The sequence below is a fragment of the Mustela lutreola genome, chromosome 2 (assembly GCF_030435805.1).
Source record: "Mustela lutreola isolate mMusLut2 chromosome 2, mMusLut2.pri, whole genome shotgun sequence".
Classification (NCBI taxonomy): Eukaryota; Metazoa; Chordata; class Mammalia; order Carnivora; family Mustelidae; genus Mustela; species Mustela lutreola.
Window position 1 is genome coordinate 147,883,691 of NC_081291.1, and position 18,661 is coordinate 147,902,351.

An 18,661-nucleotide genomic window follows, 5' to 3' on the forward strand; every position below is an offset into this window, starting at 1 on the left:
GTGCTTTCTCTCTTTCTCTCAAATACATAAATAAAATCTTTAAAAAAAAAAAAAAAAAACAAAAAAAAACTTTTAAAACTGACGGTAGGAAAAAATAATGCCAATTTTCTTCATAGTCATGACATGGGTGGTTTCTTTAATACCCTAATTATGCATAAAGGAAGGAAGACAGTTACCTAGAATAGTCAGAATTTTTATTTGCCACAGACTTTCCAAAATAACTATTTCATATGCTCTGGGACCTCAATAGATTTTAAGAAAAACTCGGAAAATACACCTCACATTAAAGAAGAGCTAGGAAGGTATTTACTCTGTGTCCACATTCCATCCTCATAAAAACTCTCTGCTCCCAAATGTGGGTCAAATGTCCTCTCTCAAAAAGAAACAAATCACCAACCTATGACAAACATGCTTGGGAAAACTAAGCTTGCCATTTATGTTTGGCTAAATACATCTGCAAAAGAAACTGGCTGTTCTTACTCTTCACAGTTCCCACTGGCCAGGGCAAATGAATCAACACTGGTGTTTCACATGCGTCCCCGCCAACCCTACACACAGACACTGGGCCATAGGAGAAAATGAAAGTAAAAAAGAAAAGGAGGCGCACCAGATAATGTCTTTGTTCACCACTGTGCTAAATCAGATGGGTAATGCGGACATCAAGGTTTTTCAGGAAACAGCACGCAATCCAGGTAAGAATAAAAGCAACCATTGATTAACAGTTACTGCGTATCGGGTCCAGAATTAAAAGAAATAGAGTATAGGGATGGCAACAGTGGATCAATCCAGAAACTTCCCTGAGGTAACCAGTACTTTTTTTTTGTTTTTTAAATTATCTTATGGAGTAATTTCTGTAACTAGTTTATAATACAGTTTTATAATATATATTTTCCTCTAAGAAAGTAAATTAACACAATCATATTGCAGAAACAGTTAAAGTATTTTTAAAAAGTGACAAATGGGAAAGGAAAGCCACATGTTGTTAAAGTGGTTCTTCTGTGGGGATGTCCTTCATGAAAAGATAATTTGCATGCCACTGATATCTTGCAGAGAACTGGTGAGCAAAAAGTACTAATAGCTTTGTACCGTTGAAGACCACACCGTACCAGTTCTCTCCCAACCCCTCCCCACACAAACCTCACAGTGTGGTTTACCCAAAAGGAAATCTCGTATCACTCTGGGAGGATGGTCTGATGTCATAGCTATTTTTTGTATTAATAAAGATACTTCTTCTTGTTGTTGCCCAGAGCCAGAGGATAGAAATAGCAGCAATGGATTTAAGGACAGAATAGAGAGCTAATGACAAATACTTTATTAACATTATCAAGTAGAAACAAAACTTGTATAAGGGTGTTTTCTAGAATTTCTGGGTTAATCTTCCAGAGGAAGTCAATGTATCAGAATTGTTTAATTTGTAGGTGACCAAAATATACAACTAAAACTGGACTTCTGCAATAAAAAGAGATATACTGGCTAACAGACCTAAATGTCCCAAGTTGTCATTATAGCTTAATTTAAGTGCTGATTGGGGGCCTCAGCTGATGTAACAAAAGCTGGTTTATAGCATTTTTGCAGCCACCTTCCACAGTATTAGGAACTCAAAGGAAGCTGTAGGCTCTTTTTCTGTGGTAGCAAAACGAAAGAAGCATTTCTAGACCGTAAATCTTCACAGTCAGTCCTCCAGAGAATTTCTTCAGAAACCTGGAACTTGGCTTTCATTGGATCATACCAGCTTATTTTCCATTCCAATCTGTGGCCAGTGGAATCTGACATGCTGGTTGTCAGTTATGGCCTGACCCTGATATGAGAGGCAGAGTGGGCACTGTGATAGGCCTATGGACAAGAATCACAGAAAGTGGGTTTCTCAAAGAAGTCTCGTTTTTACTGCTGAGAAAACAGAGTCCAGAGGCTGAGGAGATAACGAACAGATGAGCACCCCTAGCAGCAGGCAGCCTTTTGTAAACAACCACTGTCCGAGTCACGTATCTCAGTGGGCAGCTTTCATGGGTAAACTTAGATAATTATGATGTTTGTTTCCTGATTCTTATCACAAAAAAAAAAAGTTTCTTTTATTAAAAAAAAAACAACTTAAGAATATTTCCATATAGGTAGCTGACTCAATTACACAACAAAATGGAATCATGGTTCAGTTAAAATCTAAGAGTTCCTATTAATGGGGGATTTTTAGACATAGTCAAGAGCCATTTTCGAACACCTTTCTATTAGATTTCTGCAGTCCCTAAGTTGCGAAACAGCTAGTGGCATACCATCGTCTACCTTAATTACTATCCCAACAAATAAAAGCATGGGGAAGCAACTGACTCCAGCTAAGGGCCTGCTAGCCTCTCTTGGTGAAGCAAAAGCTCTCAACTCACTATCGTTCCCAGCTTTCCTTGCTTACTATTGTTTCTTACACACGGTGTTTCAGGCCTTCTTTTCCAGCATAGGCATCTAAGTTTAGAAGCCGCCCTGGGCACCCTGAGCACTCGAGGACTCGCATGACAGCTTTCTCTACAGTAGGACCCGGAATATGTTCCCTTTTAACCTGGGGCACTCCAAAGCAGTTTCAGGGTTGGCAGAAAATGTAAGAAGCTAAGCCATTTTTATCTCTCCCACTGCAACAGAAGCTGGAGTACAAGCACAAAAAGAGGGATTATGAAAACAGGCCCACTCTCAACAACAACAAAGTAGATGAAAAGTATTTTCATTGACAAACACTACTTGCTACTTTTTGAATGTGCTCATTGCATAAGTCTGACTTCTCTCATGGTCACAGTTAAGATCTCTGTGATCTCATCATCTCAACCCACTTCCCAAACACTACCTTCAGTGCTTTGGGGACCTGAAATACAAGACTGTGGGCCCAGGGCCATCTTGTTCTATTTCCAACCTCCAGATGTCACCAGCTCCGATCCACATGGTGTCAGTATGTCAGGCGAAGCCCACAGCTGCACTACCTCCTGCTTCCCTCCCAGATTCCAGGTCACTGTGTAACTTACATCTTCCTCCCAAGTGTATGACAAAGTTCTAAAGGTTTACTTTCCTATCATCCCATCTCCTGATATAAAAGGCCACTGAAATGTGGCTCTCATCTTCCCCATACAATACTTCACACTACTTAATAATCCCTTTTCTAAACTAAAAGATCTCTACATTTAACTAGGAGCTTTTTCAAGCTGTTAATTATTTACATTCTACTTTTTACACCATGGCTTTCTGAAGGAACACTGGCTCTCCCCGATATTTACTGACCAAAATGAGAAGTTAATTCTCATTTTGTTTGTAAATTAACCACCAATTTTAATTTTTAAAAATTGCCACTATTAAAAAAATAATCGCAATGCTATGACTAAATGTGTTTTCCTATCTGGCTGATGCTATGAAAGTAGTTAGGTAAATAAAAAGGAAAATGCTATTTTTTTAATAGGGAAACCAGGGCTTCCCTACCAATACTATTTAAAATAAGTTTCTTAAGTGTTTAAAAAGTTACATTCAGAATGTCTCATTATTTGCACAGAAAAAAAAAAAAAAAAAAAAAATCATCAACAAAACCAAAGGCAATCTACTGAATGGAAGAAGATATTTGCAAATAATATATCCAAAAAGGAATTAGTATCCAAAATATATAAAGAGCCTATAAAACTCAACACTAGCAAACCAAATAATATAATCAAAAAACAGGGAAAGAACTGAATAGCCATGTTTCCCAAAGAAGTCCTATAAATGGCCAACAGACACATGCTCAACATCATTCATCATCAGGGAAATGCAAACCAAAGCCACAGTAACATATCGCCCTACACCATCAGAATGGCTAGTGTCAAAAAGGCGAGATAGAACAAGTACTGAAAGACATGGACAAAAAGGAACCCTCGTACACTGTTGGTGGCCATGTTAACTGATATAGCCAAACCGTGGAAAACAGTATGGAAGTTCCTTTAAAAATTAAAAATACAGTGGTGCCTGCATGGCTCAGTCGGTTAAGCATCCAACTCCTCCTCTGACTCAGGTTATGATCTCAGGGTCATGAGATTGAGTTCTAAGCAAGATCATCTTCCTCTAGCCCTTGCCCCCATGTGTGCACTCACACCCTCTCTCTCTTTCTCTTTCTCTCTCCAATAAATAAATCTTTTTAAAAATTAAAAATCAAAATATCATATGATCCAATAACTACAGTACTAGACACTTAAAGAAAATGAAAACAGTAATTTGAAAAGATATATGTGCCCTATTTCTTGCAGCATTATTTACAATAGCCAAGATACAGAAGCAATCCAAGTGTCCATCCACAGATGATGGATAAAGAAGTGGTGTCTATATACAATGGAATACTACTCAGCCATAGAAAAGAATGAAATCTTGCCATTTGCAACAACACATATGGGCTGAATATAAGTGAAATAAGCCAGACAAAAAGACAAATACTGTATGACTTCATTTACATACAGAATCCAAAAGACAAATACACAAACAAAAACAGAAGCAGAATGTCCTGGTTATGACAATAAAACACTAAGGAATATCAGCTGTCTAAAAGAGAAGGAATAAAATAAAAACAATCTATGCTTTATCAAGTAACGAGGTAGCACTAAAAACATAAGCCAATCCTCGAACTCACCTTTCTACCTATCCACCTGGATTCTCTCTTCAGACTTCCCGCGCCAGGACTGAAACCAAAGTCGACTCCCCTCCCTGCCCGAAACCACAGCCCTGTACCATACTTCTTCCACTGTTCCCAGTGCCCATCCATTCCCATCTAAGGGTGGGAGCTCCTTACTGCTTCTCACTCAGAATGACCGCATCCTAATCATCCCTATCCTGGTTTCTTGTCTTCTGCTTTCTCCCTAACCCTATGGAATCTAATGCCCTAAGACTTACTGAGTTCTAACAGTTTCACTGCAGGTGCTAGAGATTCTGTGCGACCCCCTCTACACCATAACCTACTAAACATAACAAAAATACCCTCCAGCACGGGAGCTAAGGAGGCAGCCTAAAGTCAAACATCTGTTAAAACTTTCCTTAAGTACTTGATCAAAAAACAAGGACTCACATGGCAAGGGGTTGGGAGAATGTCTCCAGAGAACCTTCACCTGGAAGGTAACAACAGAGTTTGTAAAATGTATTCGAACTTTGAAAATGTGTTACTCACAACTTCTGAAAAGGACCACAACCACTCAAAGGGGAGAAAATGACCATTCAAATTTCTTTCTTAGGGATTTCGCTTGTTAATTATTTCATATCCATCCATCAAATAGCACACAACTGAAAGGTGAAATGAACTGTACGGTTACCCAATAATACTATACAGTCTTTAATAAAAAGAACCAAAGGGACAGGCAAGGGGAATGAATATACTCAGTCATTCTTATAATCGAGTTCACATTCTAAGAACATGTAAAACCCTTTGCCTTCAAAACACTTCTTGGTGAGTGCTATGAAATGTGTAAGCCTGACGATTCACAGACCTGACCCCTGGGGCAAATAACACATATGTTAATAAAAATAATTAATTAAAAAAAATACTTCCGACTTTTTACTCTCTGTTTCATTAAAAAGGGAAAGCCGAGAGAGTGTTTAAGTAACAGAATCAGCAACGTTTTGGAAGCTCTGTGTCTGTCTATGCCTCCCTTAAAAAGTACTCTGGTCTAATCACATCTGTCGCTCTGAGATTTGAAGCTGCCAATCTCAGTGAGAGTCAGGGGGAGAAAGTCTTTGGACTAATCCAAGCGGACAAAGGGATTACATGTTTTATTTTTTTTCTTTTATTTATGTTTTTTTAAATTTTTTATTTTTTATAAACATATATTTTTATCCCCAGGGGTACAGGTCTGTGAATCGCAAGGTCCACATACCCCACAGCACTCACCAAAGCACACCCCCACAATGTCCATAACCCCACCCCCCTTCTCTCAAGCCCCCTCCCCCCAACAACCCTCAGTTTGTTTTGTGAGATTAAGAGTCACTTATGGTTTGTCTCCCTCCCAATCCCATCTTGTTTCATGGATTCTTCTCCTACCCCCTTAACCCCCCATGTTGTATCACCACTTCCTCATATCAGGGAGATCATATGATAGTTGTCTTTCTCCGCTTGACTTATTTCACTAAGCATGATACGCTCTAGTTCCATCCATGTTGTCGCAAATGGCAAGATTTCATTTCTTTTGATGGCTGCATAGTATTCCATTGTGTATATATACCACATCTTCTTGATCCATTCATCTGTTGATGGACATCTAGGTTCTTTCCACAGTTTGGCTATTGTGGACATTGCTGCTATAAACATTCGGGTGCACGTGCCCCTTTGGATCACTACGTTTGTATCTTTAGGGTAAATACCCAGTAGTGCAATTGCTGGGTCACAGGGCAGTTCTATTTTCAACATTTTGAGGAACCTCCATGCTGTTTTCCAGAGTGGTTGCACCAGCTTGCATTCCCACCAACAGTGTAGGAAGGTTCCCCTTTCTCCACATCCTCGCCAGCATCTGTCATTTCCTGACTTGTTGATTTTAGCCATTCTGACTGGTGTGAGGTGATATCTCATTGTGGTTTTGATTTGTATTTCCCTGATGCCGAGTGATATGGAGCACTTTTTCATGTGTCCGTTGGCCATCTGGATGTCTTCTTTGCAGAAATGTCTGTTCATGTCCTCTGCCCATTTCTTGATTGGATTACATGTTTTAAAAAGATCTTTCAAAATGTGAACCGAAAGCACAGTGGCTCCCGAGAAAGGCAGACAGACAGACAGACACACACACACCCCAGAGAAACATCTTTATCACCAGCATTTCTTAACCAAGGAACAGCCTCCTACCCAAAGATCATAAAAAAGCTTCAGGAGGCAAACTACTTTGAGTTGAGAGCATCCTGCATTGCAGACTCTGTGAGAGGAGTGGGCACAGTCGCATACCATTCCCACAGCTCAGCAGTACTGAAATTTAAACTAAGGGGGGCAACAGGACAGGGGGCCGGGCTGGATGGACCTGCTGGCCTTCTTTGTAACCATTGTTTCCACCCCCAACGCTTTCATTTTAAGAAGCATAATGAAGTACTAGGTCACTGGAGCCTAATGGAGCAGCCTTGGACAAGGCCTTAGTATCCCCATCTGTAAAAGAGTGGGCTTTCCTAACAAATCGTAGATTTCCTTAAAAGAAAATAAGTTCTCAGACTGCTGTCTGAGTGTGGCAGTGGCTACCTACTCCGATATTCATTTTCCCGTTCCCTATTAGCTCCAAAGGGCTACTACGTCATGTTTAAAAAACAAATTTTAAGAAAGTTAAACATTAAAAACGACACTTCTACTGAAATACAGTTTGGCATTTGTGTTCAGTAAAATCAAAAGCATGATTTGTGTGCCTGGAGGAGTTGACTACAGTAAGATTTTGTCAATTCCTGGGGCAATTTTGCTTTTTCAAGTTTTATTTAAAACAAGCAAAATATTCATTAAAGTAACTAGTACGTCATTTCTTTTCAAGTACTGCTATGACCAAGGTCAAGGAAAAATAACTTCACCTCACTTCTGCCCACTTGGGTTTCTAAAATACTGGGTTAGTGATGACATCTAATTTCCCAGAACACTAACAAAATATACTCTGAGAACCCTTTTTTCTTAATGAAAGAGATAAAGAAATGACTTTGGGAAATTTCAAATGGAATTTGTGTTAAAAACAAAACAGGGATGGTAGCCCCAAAAAAGCATATTTCTACTCTGATTAAACTTCCACAAAATATCAGATAGCCTGAAGGTTATTCTCATAAGGAAGAACAAGGTTCAGTTTCACTATTAAAAGATTGGTTTCTCACCATTCCAAAAAGGAAATGGAACAGTGAGAACTAGGGTCCTTCAGCTCTTTTCTATCTGGCAATCCAGACACAAAAACGGTGGCCACAGATCTTTCAGAATAGTTAAATATACTTCTCAGCTCTGTCTGGCTATACCCCCAAAGTCAACAGGGACGTAAACAGATAGATATGCCTACCTAAAACAAGAAACAAAAAACTGCACTACCAAAAACTGCTCACTTCGGTGTTCCTGCATACCATGTTAGAACCATTCACCACTCTACTGGCAGCCAGCTCTGTCTCACCAAATTCTCTCCATGCCCCCACCTCTGTCCCCCATTGCATGTGCATATGAACCATGAGCATCACTGCTCACTTACTTGATGATCTGCAAGGGTGTCTTTTCTGAAGTGTGCTTTTCACTGAGTCCCATCCAACAATAATGCACACAAATCTTCAAGGACAGAGCCTTTCCCAGCACTGTTATGATGAGAGTTAACATTGCTTCTTAACCAAAAACCAAGGACAAAGTTTAAGATTTGGGGGTTTTTGGCCTAATCTGTAAGTGCATATATATAAAAAAGTCTTCTTTTGCAACATGGTGATAATAATAGCAGTAATAGTTAATATTCATACTCACTATTGTATTATTACTACATGAATTTGGGAGAACACCAGGATCCACGAAACAAATGGCTACTATCACCATAAGCATTCTTACCGCTGCCAAAATGTTCACTTAAACTCTCCCTAAATTCCCCATGGCTTGACATCTCCTTTAGTCTCTTGAGAGATTTTTCTTTTTAAAAGTAATTACAAAAGGGATTCATTTTGGATTATTCTGGAGAGAGTTTTTTTTTTAATATCTGGAAAACTAAGAATTATTAGGAAAAAAGGAGAGAAAACCAAAGAACCTACCAAACCAATGAAGTAACACTAGAATTCAGGCCCTAACCAAGAAATAGTTTTGCACTTTCAACTCAACTTTGGACCAGCAGATGTAGGACTCCAGAAAATACGGTTGAGACATGAGCTCATATCCTCTTTTATAAAGGCTACACTTATACAAGAAAGATAACCTAACAAAGCCAGTCGATGGCGTGGATGGGGTACAGTGATTTTTCATGAGGTCCTTCACCATGCTGAGCTCCATTCAGACACTCAGTAAACATGTGCTCACCACAGGCAGAATGATCATGTACCCAAACAATTTAAATACACAGGAGGGTTCCTTTACATACAATCTATTAATTACTAAATACCAGGCTCAATTTATTAAGCTATTTGGGCCAAACTGACAGATGGCCTACTCTTGAACTTAGAGAAACAGACCCAAAATATCCTTGAAAGAAAAGAATTACAACGATACCTACAGCACACATCACATAACATTTTAAGTAGGTGTGCGTACACTTAGAAAGATTTTTAAATCTGTGCTGAAATTTGTGCCAATTTATGTACCAAAACCATTAACAGTAATTATCTCTTTGCATGTAATTTTTCTTCTGTTGCTACTTGCAGATTTTTCCACAACAACAACAAAAAAAGAATAAAGACAAATAAAACATAAACTTTATCAGACTATGTTAAATCACATCTTTCTTTATTAATAGAGGACTCAGCAGAACCCAAACTGCAACAATTGTTCTAATTATAACTTCGAAAAGCTGATAGTATCAGGATGTATACTAAAGAAATTCTGCTTGAAGACCTACTATATTTAACACATAATCCCTTTCAAGGCACAAAAGTGATGTTCTTTAAAATCATTATGATGGAAAACATAACTTGGATGTTTAAAAAAATAAGTGCAAGGCACAACGATGGGACAATAAAAATCTTTCCTCTAAAAGAATACACAAACACACAGAAGGAAGCACACACCAAATTGAACCTCTTGGGGAGACTTTCATACAGGTAAACTATTCACAAACCACAGTTTCATCTACGTCAATATGCGACACTTTAAAACCACACGAAAAGGAAAGGAAATTTTTTGTACAGCCAGCCTTCGTGCAATGGAGCTGCCAGTGCTCTTGCTCGGGCCGGACGGCAAGCTCCTGCTTCTCTGAAGACCCACTGCGAGCCCGCAGAGGCTCAGACAATATACCCCCAGGTAGGTCTTTTTAAGTACTTGATATATTCAAATGTCTTTCCATCTAAGGGGAAGCTATCATGCTCAGTGTTTAAGACATTTAAGTTGGAAAGGACACTGTGTGATAAGGCTGCCATGTAAGAGGGTACCAATTATTACATTCTAAATAGATTTTCACTATGAACTGCACTATAATTTTCTTCTATCTGATGACCTCATCCATTCCTCTCAAAAGAAAAAAAAAAGTTTAATTTATACAAGACTGAATATTTACTTATAGGCCAACATAACCATTCAGTAACTCAATCTTATTTTTTATAACAAAATGAATAAATGCCTTGTTGTAAGTCTTTACAACAGGGCGCAACAGATCTCGAAATGACTTTCCTCCATAAAAATTTTGATAGGTAATTTCAAAAACATTCTATTGTGACTTTCATTTAAAAAGAAAAATCTAGTAAGTGTATTACTCCCTAAGCAATTATTCACTCAATCCCAAACAAAGGAGACACTTGAAGTTTTTTTTATTTTTGCTGTAGCACATCAAATTTCCACAGGCTAAGTAATTGGTTGACGAAACATTTATCAAGCATTTGGTCTTCAGATTTCTGAGAGAGAACACAAAATGCTATTATAGTATGATTTAACCTCTAATCAACATACCAAAAATTTTTAATGATGAGATTTGTTTTTCATTGCAATCTAGACTGAGGTTCACAAAAAGCTAGTGCAAGGTCCTACAGGAATCTCTAGCATCATCAGATAAACAATTATGCTGTGATTATTTTTAAATAAATTATCCGTAAGTGGTATATATGGCCCGTTCTAGCTATAGGGAATACTAATTATTAATTGATGAAAACAATTTTCTAATCCTCCTCTTTACTGTATATTCATCTATAAAAATGAGACTTTATTATATAATAGAATGAACAATAGGAGCACTTAAAAAAACACAGTACTATGTTAACTATTATAATGTAACATTAGAAATACAAGAGCAGGGGCACCTGGGTGGCTCAGTGGGTTAATCCTCTGCCTTCGGCTCAGGTCATGATCCCAGGGTCCTGGGATCGAGCCCCACATCAAGCTGTCTGCTCAGCAGGGAGCCTGTTTCCCCCTCTCTCTCTGCCTGCCTCTCTGCCTACTTGTGATCTCTGTCAAATAAATAAATAAAACATTTTTTTAAAGGGGGGGGAATACAAGAGCATAAGCCAAAATTGTAAGCATCTGGTAAAGGAACAATGAGCTAAGGTGGGTGACAGAGATGAGGATCAATTTATTTCAACACTAGCTTTTGACCCAGAGAAGAAAAGGATGGTCAGAATGCCACCGTTCAAACAAATGGTTTCTATCCAAAGAAACAGAGTTCTAAGAAGTCAGTGAAGCCTGGAGTAGACTTCCGGACACAAAGAGCTTACTCCAGGCATTTTAAAATAGGAAGGATTTGGATATAAGAAGGATAAGGTCAGAAAGCCTAAAAATCATCAGCGGGGTCAGATTCTAGCCCATTCATACAAGCTGGAAAAACCTTGCACAATTTCCGAGTGCCAGACCCCAGTCTCCTCAACTGATCTGAGGCTTGGGCTAGACACTATCAATAAAGGTTCCCTCCATCCTTAAAGTCCTATAAGTCCCCAATTTTTATCAGAGCCAGAGTACAGAGGCAGGAAGGAGCAGTTCACAGCAGAGGAGAGATACCACCAGTCTAGGGAACTGGGGTGAAGACAGTAGGGATGGCTTAAAGCAACCAAGTCATGGGAACTTTGAAAGTAAGGGAGGTTTAGATCCAAAAGGTAGAACCTGGATCTGGCTTTTAAATATATATATACAGTAAAAGGAAACAAAAAAATACTTGAAGTCTGAACCTCTCTCATTAGTATTTAGGGGGAAAGTTAAGAACTAATATTTTCTTTCTGCTCTTTTACATGAAAATTGCCTAGAATATAGTTTCTGCCACATAGTAAGCACTTCATAAGGCTGGCTGCTGTAACAACAGTTACTATCATCACCATCACCATGATTACTACTATTACTGAGCCAAAGCTCTAGAGTGGTTTTGAATATAGCTTCTGAGGTCAGACTGTCTGAGTTGGAATCCTGGCTCTATAATTTAACAACTATATAACCTTGGGTGTTACTTAACCTCGTTGTGCCACACTTTTCTCATTTATAAAGTAGGGATAATGTCTACGTGATGGGAATAATGAAAGGTTAAATAAGCACATGTAAAGTACTTAGCACAGTGCCAGACACAAAGTACTCAATTATTTTCATTGAGTTTAGTGCAGAATGAATTATGTATGAACCCTGAAGTCCTATCTGAAGTCAGGAAAGAGGAAGGACAGGTACCCTTTTAAATGACACTTTATATAAAGTTTTGTGTAGGTCTGCCTTAACAATCTGTTTATAGTGTTTCATCCCAAGGTGTATACAGTGGATCATTAAATAATCAGAAGAATTAAGGAACAGAAAGGCTTCAAAAGGTTTTGTTGTTGATTTACTTTTAAAGAGAGGTTTCAGAGAATCGGTTTATTTGGACTTCTTAGACACTATAATTAAGATTTTCTTTTTTTTAAATTTTACTTATTTTTGAGAGAAAGAAAATGTGAATGAACACAAGTGGGGCGGGGGGGGGGGGGGGCAGAGGAAGAAGCACACTCCCTTGTTGAGGAGGGAGCCTAATGTGGGACTCGATCCCAGGGCCTTAAGATTAACCAACTGAGCCACCCAGTCACCCAGATTCACTGTTTTTAAGAAGTTTTGTATCAGGTTTTTTTCTGCTAAAACACAAAATCTCCTGGTCTTTAAAACAAGACGAAAGTGTTTCATATGCATGAGGAGGGTGTACACCAAGAAGCAGCACCAGAAAGATATATCCGTGGCCCTAAGAGCATTAGTTTGGACCAGGCCAAAGAGAGGATCGAAAGCCCATTGGTTTACCTTATACTTATGTTCTAGATCTGGAGGGAACATGACAAGATTGTCATTATCAGTGTCAATCACAATGGTTCTAAGAATATGTCTTATACTTTTGGGCTTAACTGCCTCAAAACCTACAGTGAAAGAAAAGAAGCATTATAGTTAGATGCTTTCATACAAATATAACTGAGCTTCTCTTTGAGAATTTTGTAACCAATGATCATATATTCTTGCTCTAAAAGGCTTTAAAATACATCTGTGGTCAAACTTCTCAAAAACACTGACACGAAACATCTGTACAAGCACTGTTTACCAGAAACATAAAACAAACGGTAGAGGTACTTTAAAATTATCCAGTAGCTGCATTTGAAAAGGCAAAAAGAAACAGGAGAAATTAATTTTAATCATATATTTAACCTAACATCAGAAATATCATCTCAACATACACTGAATACAATAAATATGGAGATGTTTTACTAATTGTTCTATTTGTACAAAATAGTACACACTTTTACTACTTGTATTGTTTCCTAAAAAAATCTTTAAAACCTGGTGCGTATTTTGCATTTACAGCCCAGATCAATTTGGCTGTTGAAGTGGCTGTCATTTCAAGTGCTCAGTAGTCACAAGTGGCCACATACTGGACATCACAGGCCCAGGTCACTAGGGAATGGGAGTAAGGAAAAAGAAGGAATAAGCCAGATTCTAACGCTTCAACTCTTTTCGCTGAACAGAAAAATGAAATGCAATGGTGATGAACATGTTCTGGCACTTGACATAGTGAAGGACCTACTTTTAAAATAATTCCCTCTAAATTTCAGAATAATTTTCTGTCCCCCATTATCGGCATGAGGAGCTCGTGTCAATGTATGAAAACAGCAAGCCAGGAAGCCTCACTGAAACCTCTTCAGGCTTAGCCACAACTAAACCATTTTGCCCTCATTTCCTCTCTGTTTCTCAGAATTTCAGCTCACTTATCTCCTCTGCAAACTAACTTCCAACCCAAGTGGTAACAAGAGTTATCAGAATGCAAAAGTATTATGTCAAAAATATCCATTCTAGAAGCAAAACTCTATGGGACTTCCCAAAATCATGAAATCAGACCATGGAAAACCCAGGCCTCCTCTACAAACCATGATGTTCCCACCATCTATTTCACCAATAAAATTCTACCTAAGAATTAGAAAACTTGTGACCTGGGTGTTCTGAATACAAATGTTTTTAAAGAAAATCATTTCTAATTTTAATTACTAACCTCCCTCCCCAACCCTTTTTTTTAAACAGATTCTTCAGATTTTTTTTTTTTTTTAAACAGAGTCATCCTTACTTCCCCTCAAGATGACAAACAATTCTATCTTCTGCCCAGTTCACAGAGATCTGGAGCCATTCACATACTTTTTTTATTTAGTTTTCCTTGTTGGAATTATTGGAAGTGGTTTTGCAACCTGGGCTTTCGTACAGAACAAAAATCACAGGTGTGTAAGCATATACTTAATTAACCTGCTTACGGCTGATTTCCTGCTGACCCTGGCATTACCAGTGAAAATCGTTGTTGACTTGGGTGTGGCGCCCTGGAAGCTGAAGATTTTCCACTGCCAAGTGACAGCCTGCCTCATCTACATTAATATGTACTTGTCAATTATTTTCTTAGCATTTGTCAGCATTGATCACTGTCTTCAGCTGACATATAGCTCCAAGATTTATCGGATCCAAGAACCTGGATTTGCCAAAATGATATCGACCGTGGTGTGGCTAATGGTCCTTCTTATAACAGTGCCCAACATGATGATTCCCATCAGAGACATCGAGGAGAAGCCAAATGTGGGATGCATGGAATTCAAAAAGGAGTTTGGCAGAAATTGGCATTTACTGACAAATTTCGTATGTGTAGCAATATTTTTAAATTTCTCAGCCATCATTTTAATATCTAACTGTCTTATAATTCGACAACTCTACAGAAACAAAGACAACGAAAATTATCAGTATGTGAAAAAAGCCCTCATCAACATTCTTTTAGTGACTACCGGCTACATCATATGTTTTGTTCCGTATCACATTGTCCGAATCCCATACACCCTGAGCCAGACAACGGTGATCTCTGATTGCCCAACCAGGATTTCACTCTTTAAAGCCAAAGAGGCCACACTGCTCCTTGCTGTGTCGAACCTGTGTTTTGATCCTATCCTGTACTATCATCTCTCAAAAGCATTCCGCTTTACAGTCACCAAGACCTTTGCTTCATCTAAGGAGACCAAGGCTCCAAAAGAAAAAAAAAATGGTGAAAACAACGCATAAAATATGGGATTTTTCATGTTATGCACTTCCTGCCTCGTTGGACATATCCAGTACCAGGAAAGAGAGAAAAGGGCCTAAGTAAGAGACATATGCATGGCCTGGTTACTGAGAAACTTTTCTAAAAGTAAGCTAAGCAGTACTCTTGTGGTTGTTAATGGTCCTAAACCCAAGTATTTGCATAAAAAAACTAAAAAATCCTGTTGAACCAACGTAAAACCGTGCATTATCCTTGAAATCCCAAAGAGTTTTAGGACAAGCTCAGAGGCATTCATGAAGTATTCATTTAAATACCAGGAACTGACTTCTTGATAGAAATATGCAAAATAATCCATGTAAGGTTCCAGAAAGCCCTTCAACAACACAATTTAAATAAAACCGTTTAGATCATACCAAAAAGTCCAGCTGATCTTCCCATGAAACCACCTGGGCCTGGTCTATTTTTTAATCCATCATTTCAAAGATGGTAACCTTTTAGCTCACTACTCCAATTTTTAATATCTAATTGTTTTGTAACACAGCAACTAAACCTATTCACTTCTAAAGAGGCTTGGAAATACATGAGTAGTGTTTAATGTACTTTATACACTTATATTCTATCAGGTTTATAAAGACTTTCTACCCTAAGTAATGACAAATCCAGTGATTTCTTATTTTGTAGTAACATGAAATAGACCCTACAGCATTTTCAAGCAAGTTGTTAAACTGCACTGACTGCTGAAACTACTGTTTTGGAACTAGAAGCTCGCATCAAAGGTATGGAAAAACACCACCAGTCAAATGGACTTAAAACAGACATGCCAGATACACAGAGCATGTGTTGTAGGGAACACAACACATGCTGGGCTGACTGGCACCATGTCTGAGTCTGACGCCACATGGGGCCTCCAGTTTAAAGAAGGGGTGACTCCAGCTCTCAGGGTCACAACCCTCAAATCTAATTCTCTCTATGGCCAGTAATGCAGAAAGGACTCAACGGATGATATAAAATATAAGACTTATTTAAAAAAAAGAAAATTGAAAAGTTTAGATAACCATACCTGAGACTTCGGGGGTGGGGGGGGTTTCATTTCAATAGCAAGTCTGTTTTGCAGCAAGTAGTAATACGTTTGCATTAGCTGCAGTGATTACAAAATGGTGTTCCCGGCAGCCTCTTGAGCTCGCCCACGCTCATGTTTCACAAGTGTACTTTTCACTTTAATAAATTTTCCCATTTGTGTAAAAAAATAAAAAATAAAAAAGAAAGAGTGTTCCTGGAAACTAACAAAACTAGTTTGATTCCAGAGTCATTTTTAGTCCTGTACTGAGAAGAATTATTTTCTGAAGCTTGAACCCAAGACAATTCCAGCGTATAATTTCATATCCCCTAGTTTGAAAAGAGTAAATGCACCAAATGAGAAAATGCACCAAAACAACTGTCTATCACACTTCCACCATGGTGAGCCCTGGACAAAGTCTAGCTAGCTAGTGGTCATGACAGGAACCCCCCTTCAGCATTAAGTCTCTATCCCAGGGTGTAAAGGGCACAGCTACGCCACAGCTATGCTGCTGAAATGCCAGCCCACTAGAACCTGTGTTTGTTGATGGTCTGCTGCCCAGCAGATCATATAAGCATACATGAAACTACTAGTTTCTTTTCCTGAATCTTTTGGTCAAGTCCCTATTAGTCGCTCTCCTTGGTCTTCACATACTAGAGCTACATCTTTAAGACAGGAAATGGGGGTGGGAGGGAACAATTTTTTTAAATCATATTCTCATATTCTTCTCATATTCATGCATAATAGGTAAGTCAAATTTTCCCTCTTTATTAAGAGAACCAGACTCTCTACAGCATTCCTAATGTCAATGTTACATTAGTAACATTACTGATCATTTATTCTAAATGACACAGTAAAGGGAGGCCTAAGGCAACTGATGATAGAAGGCTATTAAAAAATTGTATCCTACAACATCAATTTTCTAGCAGTTGCTTTATGATTGCATTACAGTTATATCATAATCCATCATGAGAGACTTAATCACTGGAAATCATTCATGTTCCTTCCTCCAAGGAGAGGACAGCCTTTAGAATGTTACATGCTGAGAATGACTGTGTGGCCATGGATTACATGAACAATAGAAGAAATATGTCCGTGCTTGGGTAGTGCCCTAAACCAAGACATATGGAAGAGGAAAGCCAGTAAAGCCCTGCCTACCAAAGAGAGGAACACAAAATCCGCAACCAATTCAACCACATTCAACATTTTGCCTATTTATTACCTCTCTCCTTTTTATTTAAATTAACGTTTTATTTTGGAATACTTTAAAATTTACAGAAAAGGTACACAGTACAGCAAGTTCCATTATACCTTTCATTCAGTTTCCCCTAATGTTAATGCCTTACATCACCGTGATACATTTGCCAAAAATAGGAAATTAACATTGGTGCATTAAGTGTTAACTGAACTCCAGACTTCAAATCCTGCCTCCTCCCACTTTTGATGCCAACTATTTTAAGACCAATCCCAGACATTGCAATAGTTCATCCATAAATTCTTCAGGACACATCTCTAAAATATCAGGCTATCCTTTCTGTTGCCCTAAATGCACGGTGAGATTATTCCATTATGTTCGGAATGAGTGATGTGTACAGGTGATGAGCAGAAAGAATTGTGGCAACTTTTGACATAGCCCTGGACACAGAAAAACTGACACCAAAAAGAAGATTCTTAGTTGTTATTAAAAAAAAAAATAAGTGTAAAAAAAAAATTAAAAATTTTAAAAAGTTCCAAAGTAACAGAAATTAAAAATTAAGAAAATATTTACTTTGCAGAGCGAAACTCCTCAAAGATATCCAGAAGACAACATTATATATATCTCACAATTACACTGCTGTTAAAATAATAATAATAGTAGTGTGCAACAACAACAAAAAAAGGCTCATTAACATTTCCCTTAAAATCCCAGGAAAAAAAGATAGTAAACCTAAAATTATAAACACATTTACAGATTTGGGTCCAATTTTCATTAACATCAAAAAACCAATCTTGTGGGCACCTGGGTGGCTCAGTGGGTTAAGCCACTGCCTTCGGCTCAGGTCATGATCTCAGGGTCCTGGAATCGAGTCCCGCATCGGGCTCTCTGCTCAGCAAGGAGCCTGCTTCTTCCTCTCTCTCTCTCTCTGCCTGCCTCTATGCCTACTTGTGATCTCTGTCAAATAAATAAATTTTTAAAATCTTAAAAAAAAAAATCTTGTTTCCCTTCAGTAAAAGTCACATCACTCGTTATGAGTCAAACACTACATTTCCCAGTTAATATCTCTCATATGCTGCTCAATTCTTAAATTCATCAGATTGAAATCCAAGTCCATGTCATATGCAACCTCCTCTATGAAGCCTTAACCATCTTCTCAATCAGATGTTCTCTCTCTCCCCTCCAATATTTATTCTTTGAGAGTGGAAGACACCCAGGCATATCAAACAGTTCACCTTCCAGGGGGTGCTTGGGTTTTTACTAAATTATTGCTTGTGTTTTAGTGCATATAATTTCACATGTGTCTCCCTCCTATCTTATTCATCTTTCCTGTGTCCCAAA

General features: G+C 38.3%; 2 protein-coding genes across 10 annotated transcripts in view; one reads left to right on the forward strand and one right to left on the reverse strand.

Moving 5' to 3' along the window:
- MED12L (mediator complex subunit 12L) overlaps positions 1–18,661 on the reverse strand; it is a 325,613-nt gene that overhangs the window by 199,452 nt on the left and 107,500 nt on the right. The gene's annotated exons all lie outside the window — the stretch shown is intronic.
- GPR171 (G protein-coupled receptor 171) lies at positions 554–16,357 on the forward strand. Of its 4 annotated transcripts, none has more exons than XM_059163762.1 (2): positions 554–802; positions 14,112–16,357. In XM_059163762.1, the coding sequence occupies exon 2, from the start codon at positions 14,135–14,137 to the stop codon at positions 15,089–15,091; it is 957 nt and encodes a 318-aa protein (XP_059019745.1). In that variant the 5' UTR covers positions 554–802; positions 14,112–14,134; the 3' UTR covers positions 15,092–16,357. The 4 variants fall into 4 exon arrangements, with proteins under 4 accessions (XP_059019745.1, XP_059019744.1, XP_059019743.1 ...); XM_059163761.1 differs by having other exon boundaries at positions 555–802; positions 14,081–16,357; XM_059163760.1 differs by lacking the exon at positions 554–802 and adding an exon at positions 9,482–9,895.